Here is a 17,861-nt window from a genome sequence, read left to right on the forward strand (position 1 = left end):
GGTGGGACCTTTAAGAAGAATTCAACTTCATTGCATATCAGAAGAAAAGTGTGTTCACCTCCAGGAATTAAGGGGCACTAACAATAAAATGTGTTCCTTCATTTCTTTCTTAGTAAGAACAATCATCCCCTTCCAGGTCCTCTCCCAGCTACAAATAATGTGCTCTTTAGAATTAAGAGGACTTCTTTTGAAAATTCTTTCCTAGCAATGGGAGGTGATTGTTTTTCTCAGTCCTTCTCCTTACTCTCCCAAATCTATACAGTGTTTCTTTCCACCAATTTAAATGGCTCTACCTCATAAATTCTCAGGAAAGAAGGAGGTCAATGTTCTGTTAGTGCTACTCTGTATATTGTACTGTAACTGCTAAGTGTACCAGAAGAACAATATGCTTTACAGTTAATTAGGGAAACTGCAGAGCTCTCTCCCATGTAAAGGTAATCTCTGCACCTGAGCTTTGATACCTATCCTCTCTCACCCTTCTAGGAACCCACACATCAATTATGCCTATTTTCTCTTGATTACTCAATTAAATCCATAGCAACTGAATCCTTTCCCAACACCATTTCAACATGCTCTAATCTAACCCAATTTAATTCAAACAAGAAAAACAAAACCCACTTTTGACCTAAAGTTCCTTTACTGCCTTATCCTTTTCTTACCTACAGAATCAAACTTATTTTGCACTTCAATCTCCATTTCCTCACCCCTGCTCTATTCTGGCCTCTGCTATCACTACCCCCAAACATCTGTAGACAAGATGACTGAAGGCTTTCCATATCACTAAATCCAAGACACTTTTTTTCTCATCTCAATTGACAAGTAAGTAATGATCTTAGTAAGGACTTGGCACTGTTAAGATACTCCCTACTCACTTCCAGAGAAACACTCTGCTGGCTTTCTTTAATTTGCTCTTAATTCTCTTTCTTTTCCTTCTCTCTCTCCTTGCAAGTCTATTTTCCTCTACAGGGCATTCACGGTTGTAGTACGTCATTTGTTTCTAGGCCTTCTCACTCCAACTTGGTCCTAGCAATCTCATCCAAACCAGAAGCTTCATCTATACTGACAATTCTCAAACGAATATTTCTACGACAGTCTTCTCTGGCTTAACAGAAATGGGGTTGATTGGCTTCCAGTATTTCTACATTGATTTCTAAACATGCCCAGGGATGAAAAGTTGTCCCCACACATCTCTCCCAACTCCAAACAATAACACAATTACAGAAAACACTATCTCCCTCTCTAATCTAACCTCAAATCCTATTGATTTTACCTCCTAAAATTTGTCTTCCCTCTTCATCTTCTTTGTCACCACTCTCGTCAACAGTGTCTTAAATTTTTTGTCCAAAAGTCTTATTTCCATAATAAAAGTTTAACTGGCACTAAAGAGGGCTATATTTATTTGGGTTAAAATAATATTTAATACAGCTTTTAAAACTGGTGTTCCGTAAGTCATTAGTTGCAATTTACAAAGCCTGTTATTCTTTCTATAATCTAGACATACATAAAAACCTAAACATCACTTTGATATTTGGTCTGTAAACCTATTATTATACCCTGATTGCACACGGCATAGCATCATGCCTGGAACACAGAAAGCACTTAGTAAATGTTTTTTAGATAATTGAATAATTGTTCAAAATTAGTTTCTTTTCTCCCTTGTATTCTCCCAACTTCCTGTAAGTAAAAACTGAGACTTTTTATTTAATACTTTGGTGTTACTCCTGATTATAATCTGCAAGATTTCATTCTATGTATTTAGTTGCTCATCCATTCAGATTTGTGGATTATGCACGATGGCTTCCGCTATTAAGAAAATGAAGGCAAGAGTCAATATAGGCAGAATCCCTAACATGTTTGCAGATTATGATTTAGTGATAATCTGTTATGATGGGCTAACCCATTTTCCTGCTTGAATGGAAGATAAAAAAAAAAAAAAAACCACCTCTCGGATTTTTAAATCTTGCAGATGAGGAAACCCCTTCTTTGATACTTCAAATCCACAAAGCCAAGCCAATCAGATTTTTTTCCTGCTCTTTGCTTTTTTGGTGGGGAAAGGGTTTTCTGGGAAATATTGAACTTTCCTTTTCCTAAGAGTAGGCCAGAGTAAACAACTCAAATTTTAAACACAATTTTCTTGAATACTTCAAAACAACTAATCCAAGAGTCATCCTGTTTTTTTCTTCTTTTTTTAAAGTCCGGATCACTTCAAGGTGTTGCTGAAAGGGGCGCTGACATGATCTCTGGGGTTTGCTTTAAAATATTCCAGCAAAAGAAAAAAATGTTTGCGGCATGGTGGTGGTGACAGATACAAGACTGAAAAAAGAAAAAATAAATTTCTGAAATTCTGGAAGTTCAGTATACTTTGAGATTTTCCTTAATAAAAAGCTTTAAATTTTTCAGATTTTTCTATTTTTTAACTCTCAGTACTCCCTTTGCCCATTAACCTTAGACGGGTCTCAGGATGAGGAAAACTACAACCAGCCTTTTTGCAAACCTCTGCCTGTGCACTAATTTATTAGAGGAGGCTTTATTTTTGCTCTATACATTATCGGCATATGGGTATCTATATATTTCATTTTAAAACAAAGAAAGCTGACCTTCCACCTCAAGTTTCGGGGGTACTACACTTTCGATATTATCCCAACCTCTTTGTAACAATTCTTTTCAGAAACGGCCCTTTCGCCCCTCGAGTCACGCGCTTCGGGGGGACAGTGCGGGGCGTCGCTCAGCCGGCGTCCCGTGTCTCCGCCCTCCCCAGAGCAAGAGGGGACCCGCTCCGTTCTCCCCGGGCCTCAGTGCCCGGCCGGGGAAAGAGCAGCGGGGCTGCAGTCCCCGGGTCCCCGCGGCCCCGCCTGGTCGGCCGGCAGCCCCGCCCCGAGGGCGGAGACCGGGCGGAGCCGCGCGCTCTCCTCCGCCTCCTCCCGACTCGCCGCGGCCCCGGGTGCCGGCGGCGCATGTGCCTGGCGCCCCCTCCCCGGCCCTGGATTCCACTCCCCCTCCGCTCGCGCTGCAGCCGCAGCCGCCTCCAGGCCCCGCGCCGCCTCCGGAGTCCATGGCCGGGACGCGCTGGGTGCTCGGGGCGCTGCTCCGGGGCTGCGGCTGCAACTGCAGCAGCTGCCGGCGCACCGGCGCCGCCTGCCTGCCTTTCTACTCGGCCGCCGGCTCCTTCCCCTCGGGCGTCTCGGGCCGTCGCCGCCTGCTGCTGCTGCTCGGGGCCGCCGCGGCCGCCGCCTCTCACACGCGGGGCCTCCAGACCGGGCCTCCGTCCGCCGGGAGGCTGGCGGGGCCTCCCCCCGCGGCCGCCTCCGCCGCCGCCGCGGCCGCGGCTTCTTACCCGGCCCTGCGTGCCCCTCTGCTGTCGCAGTCGCTGGCCGCGGCCGCGGGCCCGGCGCGGAGCTACAGCCAGGTACGTGGGCGCCGCGAGGGCCCGCGCGCAGGACCCTTCCCCGGCCGCGCGCGCGCGCGCGCGCTCCCGCGCCCCTCGGCCGGCCCCTCGCGTGCACGCCCGGGGATCCGCGGCACGCGCCGCGCAGCCTCCCCCCACCCCCGCCCGCCCAGTCCTCCTATTGGGCCCCAGAACAAGGGACGCTCGCCCAGGCCTCGGGTTTTCTCCTTGTTTTGTTCTCTCGAGTCTCTGGTCGGTTGGGCAGTGTAAGTGTGGCTAGGGGTGAATGTTGAGGCCTTGTTTCCCGCCGGCCCATGGTAGGTTGTGTGAGGCTGTGGGCGCCCCCACCCCGCTTCCCTGTCGCTCTCCGCACGCCGCTTGTGAAGTTGGGAGGCCGGACCCGCCGAGGGTTGGGAGTTTCTGTGCGGCCGGAGCGAGAGGCCTAGGCGGCCCCGGCGCGCCTCGAAGCCTGCTGAGGGGAAGGTCCCCGCACTGACTGACGTGGGCCGGGTCCGAGGGGAAGGAGGCTCGGGGCCCGCGCTCCCTCTCTGTCTCGTGCCGCCGGGGAGAGGCGGGCTGCCCCACTTCGCTGAAGGTCACCCCTGCACTTCCACCTCCTCTAGCAGAAGGACCTTTAGGGCCATGGGTCGCCGCCGACAGGGAGGACAGCGTGGAGACCGATTCGGGGCTGGGGGGTGGCTAGAAGAGCGGGCGCCTGGAGGTGGGGCCGGGACGTGGGGACCCGGGAGTGGATGTACGGTGTTTTCTGAAGTCCGTGTGCCCTTTAAGAACTCCGATTGCGAATCTTGTGTGCCGTGTGGGAAGCCCTCTTTCCTGCTCGTGAACGTGGTATCTGGGAAGCATCAGCTCACGTTTTCACGACCCACCTCCTGATCTCTCGGATCGTAGTTCTCTTAATTCAGTTTGGGCTTCTCCTCGAACTTAGGGAAACCGGGAGGCTCGTCAGCGTGGCTTCTGTCTGCCCGCGGCTGAGCTAATTGATTGGAATCCTGGCCCAATACTTTGTGCTGCCCTTTTCGGTAAAAGCTGGTGATGCGTGTGGAATTCTGGGAAAATGGGGAACGTTACCTTTATTAAAAAACACAGACTATCTCTAAGAGGCCTTTGCGAGGTGGCTACTCTCTTGTTTGTTTGTTTCCTATGAAATCGACTGTAGTGATAGCTGTTGAGCCTCTCCTAGTGCTAGACGCTGTGCTCAGATTTATCATTGACTTCCTAACATTATATGGACGTCTTCATGAAAATGATGGGAACCTGCAAAGGCGTGAAGTACCTCCTTAGCATGACAGATTGCAAGTCGCTTGACTGAGAGCCCGAGCTGTCTTTCCACATTGATTCGTAGTGCTTGTTGCATTTTTATGAAGTAGGGAAAAGACATCTGCTCGAGGTTTCCATTTATCATGGGCTCCTTGTAGGTAGAGAGGTAAGTCTTAGTGTAAACTGTGGGATGGTACAAAGGAATCTTTTTCTTCAGCCCCAGAGAGTACCCAAAGAGTACCAGTCTTAAAACTGCCGTTGTCATTCCTGGTTATGGTTGTAGTGCTGACTGGAATCTTGTTAAATTCCAGTTTTTGCTGAATCTTGTAAAATACAGTTCTTGAGGGATGTCTCAGGCTCTTGTTATCTTACACTACTGCTTTTGCCTCTTAGGATTTTTCCTCACTCAGTTGGTCTGATTTACCAGTTGACAGACTACTCTTTCCAAACACCCTGCTCTCTCCATATTTTACCCACTCCGAAATGTCTTTTATTAACTCTTTCTTGCCTACTGGGTGAAGGGGACACATTGAGCTTGACATTCAAGTCCCTCTGTTGTATGGTACCAAGTTCCTTTTGCCAGCTCATCTTCTTTGGCTCCTAATTGTACCCTGCAGTGGAGCCAAATGGGATTATTGCTGTTTTGCAAACAGGCTTTTGTTCATTCATATTGCTTCTTCCCCTCACCTCTCAAACTGGAATGCTTTATATATTGCTGTCAAAATTCTGTGCTTCCTTTGAGGCACATCTTATGTCTTGACTCTTCTGTTAGTGTTCTGTTTTGGATTCCTAATAATCTTGTATCTTAATTGTAGCTCATAAAGCATCCTGTCTTGTAATGCTCGTCTTAGTCTAGATGATAAGCTCTTTGGGATGAGAGCCTAATACCACACACGGTGAGTAGGAAGCATTCATATTTGTCCAACTGAAGGGACCCTTCTTGTCCTGCCTTAACTAAAACACTATTATTAGGTGTAATTCGGGACCGATAATTTAAAAAACAAGCCCTGGATGAAATTTATGTCCTGCAAAGTCATTGGGATATACCTGCTTGTTGGTTTAGAATGTATAATTTAAGCCAAAAAAGGATGCGTTAGATTTGTGAAGTTTATTTCTTGCCTCTGAAATAGTAACTGTCCCTTAAGAATAACATCCAGGGCATTGGTTTGCAGAAATAAACGTGTTCCCAGTAAGGTTGTTCAAAGAAATATTTTTACTTTTCTTCATTTATCTCGGAAGGAGTCCAAAACTACGTACCTGGAAGACCTCCCTCCTCTCCCTGAGTATGAGTTGGCTTCGTCCAAGTTAGGAGAAGAAGTGGATGATGTTTATCTCATTCGAGCTCAAGGATTGCCCTGGTCGTGCACTATAGAAGACGTGGTTAACTTTTTCTCAGGTATATTCTATGTGTGTTTGAGATACGTAATTTTGTTTGAGTGCGAGGTAGTCTCACAACATGGTAGAAACCAGTTTTCTCCAGAAATTTTGGTATGTACTTAACCAAACCGCAAAACCAGTTCAGCATAGCTCTTTATGTAACACATACATTTAGAATACAAGATTGCTTAGTGTCAAGTGATGTAATTTCCTTAATAACACTTTTGGAATGTTTACATATCTGTGATTAATTTTTAAGTTCTGTATCTCACTATGATTTTTAATTTTCCTCTTAAAAGGCTCTTAGGGGATGCCTGAGTCACTCAGTCAGCTAACGGTTCAGCTTGATTTCAGCTCAGGTCATGATCTCAGGGTCCCGGGATTGAGCCCCGAGTCTGGCTTCATGCTCAGTGGGGGAACCCTGCCTGAGGATTCTCTCCCTCCGCTTTCCCCCACTTGCAGTTTCTCTCTCTCACAGAAGTAAATACAATAAATCTTTTAAAAAAAGGGGGCTTTATTTTTTATTTTATTTTATTTTTTTAAAGATTTTATTTATTTATTTGACAGAGAGAGATCACAAGTAGGCAGCGAGGCAGGCAGAGAGAGAGGAGGAAGCAGGCTCCCTGCCGAGCAGAGAGCCCGATGTGGGGCTCGATCCCAGGACCCTGGGATCATGACCTGAGCTGAAGGCAGAGGCTTTAACCCGCTGAGCCGCCCAGGTGCCCCTATTTGTTTTTTTAAAAAGATTTTGTTCATTTATCTGAGAGAGAGCGAGAGCGAGCTGGCATGAGTCAGGAGAGGGGCAGAAGGACAAGCAGACTTCCCTTCCTACAAAGCACAGAGCAGCTGCCTTGGGCTCAGGTCATGATCTCAGGGTCCTGGGATCGAGCTCCACATCAGGCTCCTTGCTGAGTGGGGAGCCTGTTTCTCCCCTGCCTGCCATTCCCCCTGCTTGTGCTTGCTCTCTCTCTCTCTCTGTCAAATAAATAAATAAAAATCTTTAAAAAAAAAAAGAAAAGAAAATGGAACAGTGTATAGACTACCATCTCATTAGCGTTTGGATGCCTTCAGCGATGGGGGTTTCTGTACGGAATAGGATAGACATTGTGATTCATGCTTTGCTTTGTTGTTGGAATCGGAGGATTGCATTCTCGTGACTTGTATAATTGAGCTAAAAGTTTGGTTTCTGGTTTTGATTTCACTGCCGTACTTTCAGACTGCAGAATCCGCAATGGTGAGAATGGAATACACTTCCTCTTAAACAGAGATGGGAAACGAAGGGGTGATGCCTTAATTGAAATGGAGTCAGAGCAGGATGTGCAAAAAGCCTTAGAAAAGCATCGCATGTACATGGGACAACGATATGTGGAAGGTACGTGAAGTCACGCTCTGGCTTTTGTGATCAGAACCTTAGCCTGTACTTTCTTTTTTTTTTTTTTAAGATTTTATTTATTTATTTATTTGTCAGAGAGAGAGAGAGAGAGAGAGAACACAAGCAGGCAGAGCGGCAGGCAGAGGCAGAGAGAGAAGCAGGCTCCATGCTGAGCAAGGAGCCTGATATGGGACTCGATCCTAGGACCCTGGGATCATGACCTGAGCCTAAGGCAGCGGCTTAACCCACTGAGCCACCCAGGCGTCCCCAGCCTGTACTTTCGAAGGCAGTTTCATTTGATCCTTAGCAATAATGAAGGAGATAGGCGTTACGAATACACCCTTTTACAGGGTATGAAAATGAAACACAGAGATAATCTCATTTTCTATCTATAAAATGAGGATGTTGACCAAGTTTACCTCCCAAGTTGGGATGTTTAAATAAGTCACAGCTGGCACACAGTAAATATTCAGTAAATGTCATTTGTTATTTTCTCCAAAGAAGTACATAAAGATTAAAAATACTGGCTTCTCCATTCTTGGATAACCCACTAAGTTTGATTTTTCTTTTTTAATGTCTCCTTCCTTTGCTATGGAAATGTGCGTGCTTCTGTGCTTTTTCTTTGCAGTGTACGAGATAAACAATGAAGATGTGGATGCCTTAATGAAGAGCCTACAGGTGAAGTCCTCACCTGTGGTAAACGATGGTGTGGTTCGTTTGAGAGGACTTCCGTATAGTTGCAATGAGAAAGACATCGTAGACTTCTTTGCAGGTGCTTTTTGCTTATATCATGTTTGGGGCCTCATTTTTTTTCTCCCCTTACTGTTTTCTTTATATCTTAAATGAACCTTTTCCTAGTTAACTGCATGCAATTGTATTAGGTTCTCTAGGGGAGAACTCTGCACTTAGGTTACCAATGTTTATAGATTACGTAAGTGTTTTGACCTATTACGCTGACCTTTGGAGGATGTCACATTTCAGAATTACCTTATGCAGGTTTGTTTTACTGTTGAGGAAGATAACCTCTTGTAAGAGTGGCCATATTTGTCTAAGAAAGTAACAATTTTTATCATTTAAAAGTATTATTGTCTAGTTCTTAGCTGTGAAAAATGTAACATTAGTAGTGTTGTTAGTCTAAATTCCTGTTTCCCCTACTCCATAATTAATGGCCAACCCCCCCCTCCCCCAGAGATTGTGTATTTTAGATGGATTGCATGAATCCTAAATATTCTGGAAATACAGATATGTAGGTGTTATTAGCTTTGCTGCGTAATAATTTTCTTTCCTTTAGGCATGTATCCAACTTAGAGATTAGCAAAACAGGCCTTAGGTTATACTAATAAAAAAAAAAATTACTGGTATGTGAATGAATGTATTAATCCTAAGGATAAAAAAGGCTTCCGTTAGTAGCACTAAATTTGTAATAATTTTTTTGGTGTCCTAGGACTGAATATAGTAGACATCACTTTTGTCATGGACTACAGAGGGAGGAGAAAAACAGGGGAAGCCTATGTACAGTTTGAAGAACCAGAAATGGCCAACCAAGCCCTATTGAAACATAGGGAGGAAATTGGTACCCGGTGAGTGGAACAGGTTCTAATAACGCTCAAGTACTGTACTAACAACAGTAGCGGTCATTTATGGTCTAATGCCAGTCCATAGTCACACTTTCCCGATTTTCCATACCAAAATTGTCTTTTCAGAGTTGTGGACTGTTTTTGTTTTGTTTTGTTTTTGGAGAGAGAGAACAAGCTAGAGAGCACTGAGCTTGGGAGGAGAGGGAGAAGCAGGGTCCCCACAAGCGAGGATCCCGAATAGGGGCTCAATCCCAGGATCCTCGGACCATGACCTGAGCCTGAGGCAGACGCTCAGCTCACTGAGCCACCCAGGTGCCCCTCAGAGATGTTTGTGTTTTGTTTTTTTTTTTTTTCCTTTTGCTTCCAGAATCTATATAGGGACCACGCATGGCATTTGATTGTTATATCTATAGTTCTCCTAAACTTGAGAAGTCTCCTTCACCTGTATAGTTTTATTCCCTTTCCCTTTTAAAATGCAGTTAACTTCTGAAGAAACTGAGTCATCCTGTAAAATGTCTCATGTTTTATGTTGATCTTGTTGCTTCTTTATGGTGTGACTTTGTTCCTTTGTATCTTCTATTACTTCCTGAAAATGGGAAGTTAAAGCTGAAGTCTTGAATTGATTTGGGTTAACATTTTGATACAGATAATACACTGTAGGTATTGCTGTACATCACACGGGATGCTTTAGTGTTGGAGCGGTTCATTGTGTCAAATTTGGAGTACTCAAAAGTGTCAGATTTTAGATTGTTGTTTTCCTGCTTTCTGGCTGTTTTATTTGGCTCCGCTGAAGTTTTAAAAAAATGAAGAGCTATTACAAAGCCATGTATTTCAGGATCTATGTATAGAGTTGATTCAGGGGTCTTTATTAAATTTTTTTAAAAATAAAAATGTGTATGCAAACCACCCTCCTCTCCCATTTTCTTTTAGTACTCTTCACATTTTCTTATAACATGTCTTAGAACAAATAGATTAGTGTTACATTTTTATGTGGGAAGATTATGGCAGTGTATAAATCTCTTCAATAAATTAAGAAGTAGTGCCTATCTAATCTTTATAGATCTGTAAATACAAATGGTTTTTGTAATTTGTGCTTAATAACCTAATTTGGAAGAGCGGTATTGAGAAAAAAACTGGTTTGAGAAGCTTGGATTTAATAGGCAATCCCACTGCCAAGCAGATAACAAGTCAGAATCGACATTTAGTTCATCGAATTCTCGATGGTGTCTTGTTGAAGTTCTGGGGGATTTTAGCTCCTCACGTACTCTGACGTTTAATATCTTACACAGATATCATTGATTTTCACAGAATTGTCTTGTAAGGCTTTAAGAAATAGTTAACCGACAGTAAAAAACAAAGCCCTTCTTACCAGATATTTTCATACACACAATTTGTCTCGGCATAGTTGTTCTCACGAAGTAAAACAGAATAGAAAATACTCTTAATTAAATGTGTATGAAGAAAGCTGTTGCCTTGGGCAGGAGTGTGGGGGAGATTAAATCCGTGGCCCATTCTGTTGAGAATACTTTTCAGGGACTAATATCTGTATCTAGTCTTTTTCTCTCATCTGTTATCTTTGGACACTTTGTTTTATACTGTCAGAAATATTATATGTGCATGTTCTATTTTAAATGACTTCAGTGTAAAGTTACTTTGCATTATTTGTGTCTGTTCACTTTTGCTTTGATACAGGTATATAGAGATATTTCCAAGCAGAAGGAATGAAGTCCGAACACATGTTGGTTCTCATAAGGGAAAGAAAATGGCATCTTCTCCTACTGCTAAGTATATAACTGAGCCAGAAATGGTCTTTGAAGAACATGAAGTAAGTGAGGATATTCGACCCATGACAGCTTTTGAAAGTGAGAAGGAAATAGGTAAGGACCTGCATCTTGGTGAGACTTACTGAATCTGTCTTGTATGTTTTGATATTTAAAATATTTTTTACGACCACTTTGTATGGAATTATTAGATTATGGGACCAGGGAATTGAGTTGGAAGATTTATCTGCCTTTGAGTGTAGTATGTACTTAGAATATATGCAGACGGGCTTAATTATTTCATAAAGGTTTTTATATAACTGTTTTTGTGGGTTCCATATGCAAAGCTGCGTGGCATAAATTAATAAAAGAATGTAAAATGTCAACATTTAAACTAAGGTGAGAAAAGAATAGTTAGAGAGCTTGAATGTTGACTAAAGTAAAACTTTTGTTTGCCTCTGTATTTAATTATTCCTCTGATTCCTAACCCCAAAGCCACATGTGGGATCTTTGAAGTTTGATGAATCTTTTTTCAACTCATGCCATGGTGGGTTGCTTGAATGGCTCAGTTGTTTGAGCAGTGGACTCTTGATTTCTGCTCAGGTCATGAATGGGGGTCCTGGGATTGAGCCCTGCGTTGGGCTCTAAGCTCAGCAGGGAGTCTGCTTCAGGGTTCTCTTTCCCTCTGCCCCCACCCCCATTCTCGTGGGTGCACGGTTGCTCTCAAATAAATAAAACTTTAAACCCGTGCCATGGAATTATCCCGTTACCATGTTTATTCTTTTTTTTAAAGTGCCTATAACTCAGAACGTTTGTTGCCCTTTTATTCACTCATAATCATGTTTCCTTCTTTCTGTTTTTATAGAAATATCTGTTTTTATGTAATCTCGTAGTGGTTTGAGGCACTAAATCTTTGCACTAAATCCTCATGGGTGTTCAGGTGATATTTGTTAGGTGGCAGAAATTTCAGAACATTTTTGCTTTTAAAAATAAAGCCCTTCTTCTTTACTGGTTCAGGAAGAATTGAGGATTTTGACATGAAGGGCATAACTAATTATAATATGTTAATAACTCTTGAAGTTCTTCTGTTACTGACGGTGCTTTTTGTTCCACTTCTCAGAGTTGCCTAAGGAGATGTCGGAAAAGCTTCCAGAGGCTGCTGACTTTGGGACTGGATCTTCACTGCATTTTGTCCACATGCGAGGACTGCCTTTCCAAGCTAATGCCCAAGATATTATAAACGTGTGTGGCAGTAAGATATCCAATCTTAATAGGTTTGGAACAAAAATCCTAAAATTAAACTTATATTAACTTGGGAAAGATACAGAAGAAAATACCCTATTTCTGAACCATTTTTGTACACTAAAGTGGCAGGCGTCCCCTTTGTTGTGGAAGCTTGTCTTACTTTCTTCAACTGAGAAGTATGGGCTTCATTACATTTTAAGGTCAAATGTATAAGATAAGAGGATTTTGTAGGTACAAAATAATATGATGTAGCTTTAGTATGCAAAGGAAGGAAGTTTGTTTTTTCTTTAAATTGGTTCAACTTAGTCATTTTTGAGTTTAGGAAACTGAGACCCAGAGGGAATTTGTCACGGGGGAGGTATATACTAAGCAAGAATCCCAGTGCTCCTGAGTGCTTAGAAGCTTGTAGCATTCTTCAGGATTCCCTAATTTTGAGAAAGAAATTTAAAAAAATATTTTTATTTTATTACAATGTATGAAAAGAGGGGCGCCGGGGTGGCTTAGTTGTTAAGCGTCTGCCTTTGGCTCTGGTTGTGGTCCCAGGGTCCTGGGATTGAGCCCCTCATTGGGCTCCCTGCTTAGCGGGAAGCCTGCTTCTCCCTCTCCCACTCCCCCTGCTTGTGTTCCCTCTCTTGCTGTGTTTCTCTGTCAAATAATAAAATCTCAAAAAAAAAAAAAAAAAAAAGAAAAGGAAGGGAAACAATAGCCATATTGACTTCATGAATTTGAGAACATATACTTAATTAAGGTAGAACCAAAGCTAGAATCTTCAGTTAGTAGTGGGTCCTCTGAGTTGTCTTTTTCTTTTCTTTTTTTTTTTTAAAGATTTTATTGATTTATTTGACAGAGAGAGATCACAAGTAGGCAGAGCATCAGGCAGAGAGAGATGGGGAAGCAGGCTTCCTGCTGAGCAGAGAGCTCGATAATGGGGCTCACACCCAAGACCCTGGGATCACGACCCGAGCCGAAGGCAGAGGCTTTAACCCACTGAGCCATCCAGGCGCCCCTGTCTTCATTATTTCAAAAAGCCTGATAGGAATCATATCTTAAACCAGACAGAGGTCGCACAATCTCATTAAAGCATTACATTCTATTGCTTTGGTTTGAAATGGTAACCACTCAGTGTGGTACCTCTGTTTGTGTAGTGCTGGTAAAAAAACTGATGAGCAGGTGCATATCTGATATAAAAATGACTAAGAAATGAAAGATGGGCGCTCTTCAGAAACAGGGAAGGATGTATGTGGGAGGAGTAACAAAAGTGGTCCTTGCTGGCATAGAAAAGTTTGAGCACTCTTGGTGTGTTGTGTATTGTACAGTTTTTTTCTGTGAACAGATAGTTGAAATGTGACCTTGAGTTCTCAGAGGATCAGAAAAGCCAGAAGACATGGTATATGTGTAACTACTTTGTTGCTTAAAGAGATTTTCTAAGAACAGTGTCTTGGGTGTATCAATCATCGTCTGAAACAAAAATGCAGTGTCTTAGACTGCTAGAAATTGGACCTAGTACCATTATGTTCCTTCTGGCTTCTGTGTTTAGTTCTTTGCTCCGCTGAAGCCTGTTAGAATCACCATGGAATACAGTTCCAATGGGAAGGCCACTGGAGAAGCAGACGTGCACTTCGATACCCATGAGGACGCTGTTGCAGCTATGCTCAAGGACCGGTCCCATGTTCGTAAGTGCTGCCCATGGTGTTCATTGTCAGTGCTCAGTTTGTCCTCACCTTTCTCTGTTTTGGAGTTTGCCTAGACTTTTTCTTTGGGAAACTGTGCTCTGTTAATACTCCTAAATTAAATGTAAAAAGGACAGAACACTATATTGTAATGAGAAGCATTTGTTTGCTAATTGTCCTGCATATTTCTATGTGGAGGTCGATATTTTTTTGCTTGTTTTTTAATTTTGTTTTTGTTTTTAATTAGGAAATGGACAAAGGGTTTGACTTGCTGTCTGAACTATGAGAAAATTTATATTATTATTTCTCCATTTTCACCTTAAAATGAATCTTTTCTTGTCATTCTCAGATCATAGGTATATTGAATTGTTCCTGAATTCATGTCCAAAGGGAAAATAAGACTTCCAGGGACTCTAGATAATAAGGTAAATTTAAGAGGTATAATTGTGGGAATTATTTTCAATTGATAAATTAGGCATTAACTCACTAATTTGTAATATGGTGAAAACCTTTTTTTTTTTTTAATATTTTATTTATTTGAGAGAGGCGGGAGGTGTGCATGTGTGCACAGGGCAAGGAGCAGAAGGAGAGGGAGAAGCAGACTCTGTGCTGAGCACAGGGCCCAACGCAGAGCTCCATCCCATGACCCTGAGATCATGACTGGAGCCCAAATCAAGAGTCGGACGCTCAGCCGACTGTGCTACTCAGGAGCCCCTTAATATTGATCAGACTGATCAAGATAACTCAAGCATCAAAATAAAGAATGAAAATCTCCTGGGAAATAGGATTCATTATGATTGAATAGTGGCTTTGGGTATTTTTCCCATATAGAATCTTTTGCCATCATCTCCAATGTTCATCCTGCTGTGTGCCTAAAAATAATTTTTTACCTTTAATATCTATATATTACGCTGAAAATGTGCTTATATATGCGTTCTTCCTATAAAATTTAAACACATTTCCTTAGTTCCAAGATATTAAAATGTTTAACATGATAAATTTGATGTGTAAGCCCGATGATTCACAGACCTGTAGCCCTGGGGCAAATAATACATTATATGTTAATAAAAAAAACACACACACACAAAAATGATACATTTGAAATTGGGATTTTTCATTATTATCTACACTTAATGTACCACTATCTCTTTCCTAAGAAAGTGTTATGAAAATAGTTGTCTGTCCTAGGAAGTACACAATTTCATAGAGTTAACTTAAGGTGTGACAAGTCTACTGAATGTTTGGATGTCCCCTCCCTTGACTAAATGTTATGTGGTATTTTTTATTTACCCATAAAATCTTTTAATGTATTATAATCATTTTTCTATTTATAGTGGTGCATTTGAGATAGTTAACTAATGATTTATTGGAAATACATGAGGCATTTCTTTACTATAGTTCATAGTTGTATTTGTCATAGGCTGTTTTTGGATATAAAATCCCATAATCTTATGATGTTAAATATTAGCTAAAATCTATGTAAAATATATTTTGTGCTCAACTCTGAAAATTTGTCTTTATACCAGGATGTAAACAATAATGTCTAATTTTCTTCACTGTAACATAATGGATTTGTCACTAAATGGATTTGCACTAAATCAGAAAAAAAAGTATTGGGGCACTTGGGTAGGTCATTTGGGTAAGTGTCCCCAACTCTTGATAACAGCTCTGGTCTCGATCTCATGGTTTTGAGTTCAAGCCCCTCGTTGGGCTCCACACTAGGCATGAAGCCCACTTTAAAAAAATTATTAAATTTGTAATTCTAAATGGTCTGGGAAAGAGTATGGTATGGTAACACTTTTTCTTTTATTTATTTACTTTGCACCACTTTTTCATTTTGAGTCCATGTACAACATTTTTCTTTTTATTTTCAGGATGAAGCAAGAAGCATTTCATTTGCACATCTTTCTTGGACGTGGAATATAAAGTTCCAGTTTTGTAGCAGCAGCTGCTAGAGAAAGGATTTGGGGGTTTTGGGTTAATTGCTTATAAGACAAATTGCATAGTGGACTGTTAAGAAAAGGAAAGATTCAGTTTGAAATTATGAAATAAACCACAAATTTAAAATTTTTGTTTAATCTGTTCAAGATCTGATTTAAAAATCTGGTTTCTGTTATATATGATTAAACAGTTTGTTTTCATAGAAGATGTGTTACCCAATGAAAAGACTACATATTTTTATTCAGTACTGTCCTTGAAAGTCTTTCTCCTGTTTTACAAATGCTCTGTTGGAGGTTTTGTCTTTTTGCCTCTGAATTAAGGCTCTGATGTAAAACTTCTCTGGAATGAAATACTGATTTATTTTAACCAAATACTCACCAAAGCAAGGAAACGTTTCAGACCTTTCAATCATTAAGGTTTGGCAGAGTAGTTTTAATTTTAGGTGTATTAGATTATTTAGGTAGGAGTAGAAATTTAAAAAAAAAGAAAACCAGAAATAAGTACCACAGGTTAGTGAGTGTAAGTGACAACAATTTGGCAGTTTTATGTCTTTAGAAATGTTTGCCTTTCTAAGCCTTGTGCTAAAGGCATTTGACTTTGGTGCCTGTATCCGTAAGGAGAGAATTCTAGTCTTAAAAGTTCTTTGAACACTCACCTCCCAATTTTTTTTGATTGTGGGTAAACCTTAAGGGTGTTTGTTAGTCTCAAACTGTGAAGTGACATGTCAAAACAGTCCTGACTGGTAAGGACGTTAATGGCTTCACTTGAATTTAAACCAGCTCCTGAGAGGAAAAAAAATCTGTCTCCTCATTTTGCTTTTTCAGTGGGATAGCACATCCCATATTTTAGAACAAGTAGGGGTGCCTTGCTTAAATAAAAATAGCATTTAATGTATAACTGTGTGAAGGGTTTATGGATAAAGCTGTACTTCTGTCACATTGTGACAGTACCTTCTGCTTTAATATTAAACAGCTTGTTATTTAAATATTGGATCAAAATGGCTGGCTTCAAAATGTAGTCCTTAATAAACTAACTTTACGTGCACCTGTGTAGGAGAATCAAAGTCCTGTATACTTTCTTTGCCTTGTTCCTGTTCTCAGGGTGACGACTGCCACATAGTTACCAGGAGATACAATTCTAGTTCTTAAAATTGAATTAGCCCCGATTTCTGAGAGGTGATACCTGGAAGAGAGATGACGCCTTCTCTCCCTTAATACATAACCATCTCTGATTACCAGCCAAGATGTGAAATCACTGTACTGTAAGTAGTCAATAAATGAAGGCTTCTTTCAGGCTGCAGATTACCTAAGAGTATTTATTTTGGAGTGTGTCTATCAACCAAATATATTTTTGTTACATCAAATCCTGGTATGGTATGAGAAGAAATTGTAATTTTCGTTTGTATTTCTATCATCCCATATGAACATGACTTCATTAAGCATCTAACCATTTTCAGTATTACTAAAGTAGAAATGTGTTCTCATGGGGCTGAGTATAGCAGGCTATCAGAAGGGGTGTCTGTGGCTGTGTGATCTATTAGAATATGCTCTTTTCTCTGTTTAGCAGTATGTATCTTATTTGCTATGGAAAAAATCTATAGGGACTGTTGGGATTGGGGTTGGTGAGAAATTAAATCATTTGCAATTATTTTAAAACTAATGAATATCATTTGTACAGCTCTAGGAAAAGAATGAGAGCAAAATCATCAAGATGTTATGTGGTGGGTAAGCATGAAGGTGGCACCGGTTGTCTTGCCACATTAGTGGCTGAGGGCTCAGTACAAAAGGTGGCCATTCTCGGGAAGTCATCGTATGAATTTGCATACTTTACTCCTTTAGTAGGTGATCACTCATAATTTAGGCTAGTAAATGAATGATTGCTGAGAAGGCAAATGTAGCTACTGGGAAGAGAAGAAAAGTACATAATAGATTAAAAGTAACCTTTCCATCCAATCAAAAGACATACTTCTATCTCCCAAAATATGACAAGACTGGGTTGTATAGTAGCTATTGAAAGAAGTAATGATGGTGAATATTTCTCTTCTGGGTGGGTCCTTTGTGTCTTTATCATCTCTTTGGTGATAAAGCTACAAAAAAATAGCAGGTTTAGATACGAAGAGGTGACCCATCTTGCCGTGGCTAGATTTGCAGGGGTGGCATGAATTGCAGGGGTGGCAGGGGGATGTCTGATGATTAGCATATAGATACCATGGAGGACATTGCTGGAGATTGTGATCTGATGGATACACTCACTGAC

General features: G+C 41.3%; 1 protein-coding gene across 3 annotated transcripts; it reads left to right on the top strand.

Moving 5' to 3' along the window:
- Nucleotides 1-2,952: 2,952 nt before the first annotated feature.
- On the top strand, nt 2,953-16,968 carry GRSF1 (G-rich RNA sequence binding factor 1). 3 transcript variants are annotated; one of them, XM_032843750.1, is made up of 10 exons: nt 2,953-3,406; nt 5,903-6,059; nt 7,257-7,412; nt 8,041-8,184; nt 8,857-8,992; nt 10,682-10,866; nt 11,870-11,991; nt 13,532-13,667; nt 14,014-14,088; nt 15,535-16,968. In XM_032843750.1, the coding sequence occupies exons 1-9, from the start codon at nt 3,053-3,055 to the stop codon at nt 14,061-14,063; spliced, it is 1,440 nt and encodes a 479-aa protein (XP_032699641.1). In that variant the 5' UTR covers nt 2,953-3,052; the 3' UTR covers nt 14,064-14,088; nt 15,535-16,968. The 3 variants fall into 3 exon arrangements, with proteins under 3 accessions (XP_032699641.1, XP_032699578.1, XP_032699718.1); XM_032843687.1 differs by having other exon boundaries at nt 2,954-3,406; nt 14,014-14,089; nt 15,539-16,968; XM_032843827.1 differs by lacking the exon at nt 2,953-3,406 and adding an exon at nt 3,682-3,702 and having other exon boundaries at nt 14,014-14,089; nt 15,539-16,968.
- The last annotated feature ends 893 nt before the right edge of the window (nt 16,969-17,861 follow it).

Source organism: Lontra canadensis, unplaced genomic scaffold, assembly GCF_010015895.1.
Source record: "Lontra canadensis isolate GAN:19392208 unplaced genomic scaffold, GSC_riverotter_1.0 scaffold1, whole genome shotgun sequence".
Taxonomy (NCBI): domain Eukaryota; kingdom Metazoa; phylum Chordata; class Mammalia; order Carnivora; family Mustelidae; genus Lontra; species Lontra canadensis.

What these genes read in the sequence shown, in the direction of transcription:
- GRSF1 (XM_032843750.1), top strand. Translation starts at nt 3,053, where the DNA reads ATGGCCGGGACGCGCTGGGTGCTCGGGGCGCTGCTCCGGGGCTGCGGC. An exon ending in CGTGGTTAACTTTTTCTCAG is followed by an intron (nt 6,060 to 7,256) that starts GTATATTCTATG and finishes CCGTACTTTCAG; the next exon opens with ACTGCAGAATCCGCAATGGT. An exon ending in CATCGTAGACTTCTTTGCAG is followed by an intron (nt 8,185 to 8,856) that starts GTGCTTTTTGCT and finishes TTGGTGTCCTAG; the next exon opens with GACTGAATATAGTAGACATC.